The sequence below is a fragment of the Volvox carteri genome (assembly GCF_000143455.1).
Source record: "Volvox carteri f. nagariensis unplaced genomic scaffold VOLCAscaffold_158, whole genome shotgun sequence".
In the NCBI taxonomy this organism is placed as follows: Eukaryota; Viridiplantae; Chlorophyta; class Chlorophyceae; order Chlamydomonadales; family Volvocaceae; genus Volvox; species Volvox carteri.
In genome coordinates, this window is record NW_003307701.1 from 54,104 (window position 1) to 55,339 (window position 1,236).

The 1,236-nt window shown below is 52.4% G+C and overlaps 1 protein-coding gene across 1 annotated transcript in view; it reads left to right on the top strand.

Annotated features, from left to right (window-relative positions):
- Positions 1-318, top strand: part of VOLCADRAFT_100795 (uncharacterized protein) — a gene marked incomplete at both ends in the record, with an annotated part of 3,723 nt that extends 3,405 nt beyond the window's left edge. Inside the window, one exon of the mRNA XM_002959309.1 lies at positions 239-318. Coding sequence (XP_002959355.1) covers positions 239-318 — 80 coding nt within the window. The remainder of the gene's footprint in view (positions 1-238) is intronic.
- Between the last annotated feature and the right edge of the window lie 918 nt (positions 319-1,236).

A 1,236-nucleotide genomic window follows, 5' to 3' on the forward strand; every position in this document is an offset into this window, starting at 1 on the left:
CGGGGCTGCCGAGGTGGCGTCCATGGCGTTTAATTGGGCGATGTCGTCGCTTGTCGTGAAGGCAGCATAACAAGACACGCCTTGTTTTTTGATCTGCTTCATAGACACCAGGTTGGCGATAGGTGACATTGCCGCGTGTAAAACCACAATTACATCATTCATAACCGCAGCACCCTTGGACAGCGGCTCGTTTAGGCTCTGCAGCCGATGTGAGCGGCCATGGCGTGTCACTATGCAGGTGTCCTGGCCAAAGTCCAGTACTGCACCGTGTTCACGCATCCAGCGGCTGCCAAGAATGAGATCGATGCCTTCGACTAGCTTAGGCATGACCTGCGCTACGTTTGATTGCGTGGGGCTGTAAAAACAGTTTTTGCATGAGTGTAGCGAGAGATGAGAACATGTGAAGCCCCTGAGTGAACTAAGGCGATGGCTTTGGTGCTAGCGAAGTTGCACGGTTATAGCAGCACGGAGCTGTCAGAAAGAGGTTCTAGTGCAGAACACTTAAGAGGAGGGAGAGGAGGGTGAGGAGGGCGAGGAGCACGTTTATGTTGCTTGACCTCGCCACTGGCCACACCATCGAGCTGGAACCTGGCATAAAGCCGCCATACTCCCGGCCATACCGGCTTTCACGGCTGGACAAACGAAGTTGAAAAAGCAGCTCTCTGACTTGCTGGCCAAAGGTTTTATTTAAGAATCGAAGTCACCATTCGGTGCGCACGTCCTCTTCTCACAAAAGAAGGACGGCTCGCTTCTCATGTGCCTTGACTTTAGCACTCTTAACAAAATCACCATAAAAACCGGTATCCACTTCCGAACATCACCAACCTCCTCAACAAACTCCAGGGCGCGAGTATCTCCTCATCCCTCGTCCTACAAAGCGGCTACCATCAAGTCCGCATCACGGAGGAGGACATCCCAAAAACCAGCCTCATGACACCCTTGGGAACGTCCCAGTACAAAGTGCTGTGCTTCGGGTTGACTAATGCACCGGCGACCTTTCAAAAGGTCATAAACACCGTGCTCATCGACGCTTACTGCGTTGTCAACCTAGATGATATCCTCATCTTCAGCAAAGATCCGACCAGCCACCTCGAGCACATGCGTGCCGTACTCGAATCCCTCAAAGGGGCGTGTTAACGTGCAACGCGCGAAAAGTGCGAGCTGAACAAGCCCGAAGTCAACTTCCTAGGCCACTTCGTAGGCCAGTATAGACTGAGGTGGATCCCTGAAAAATTG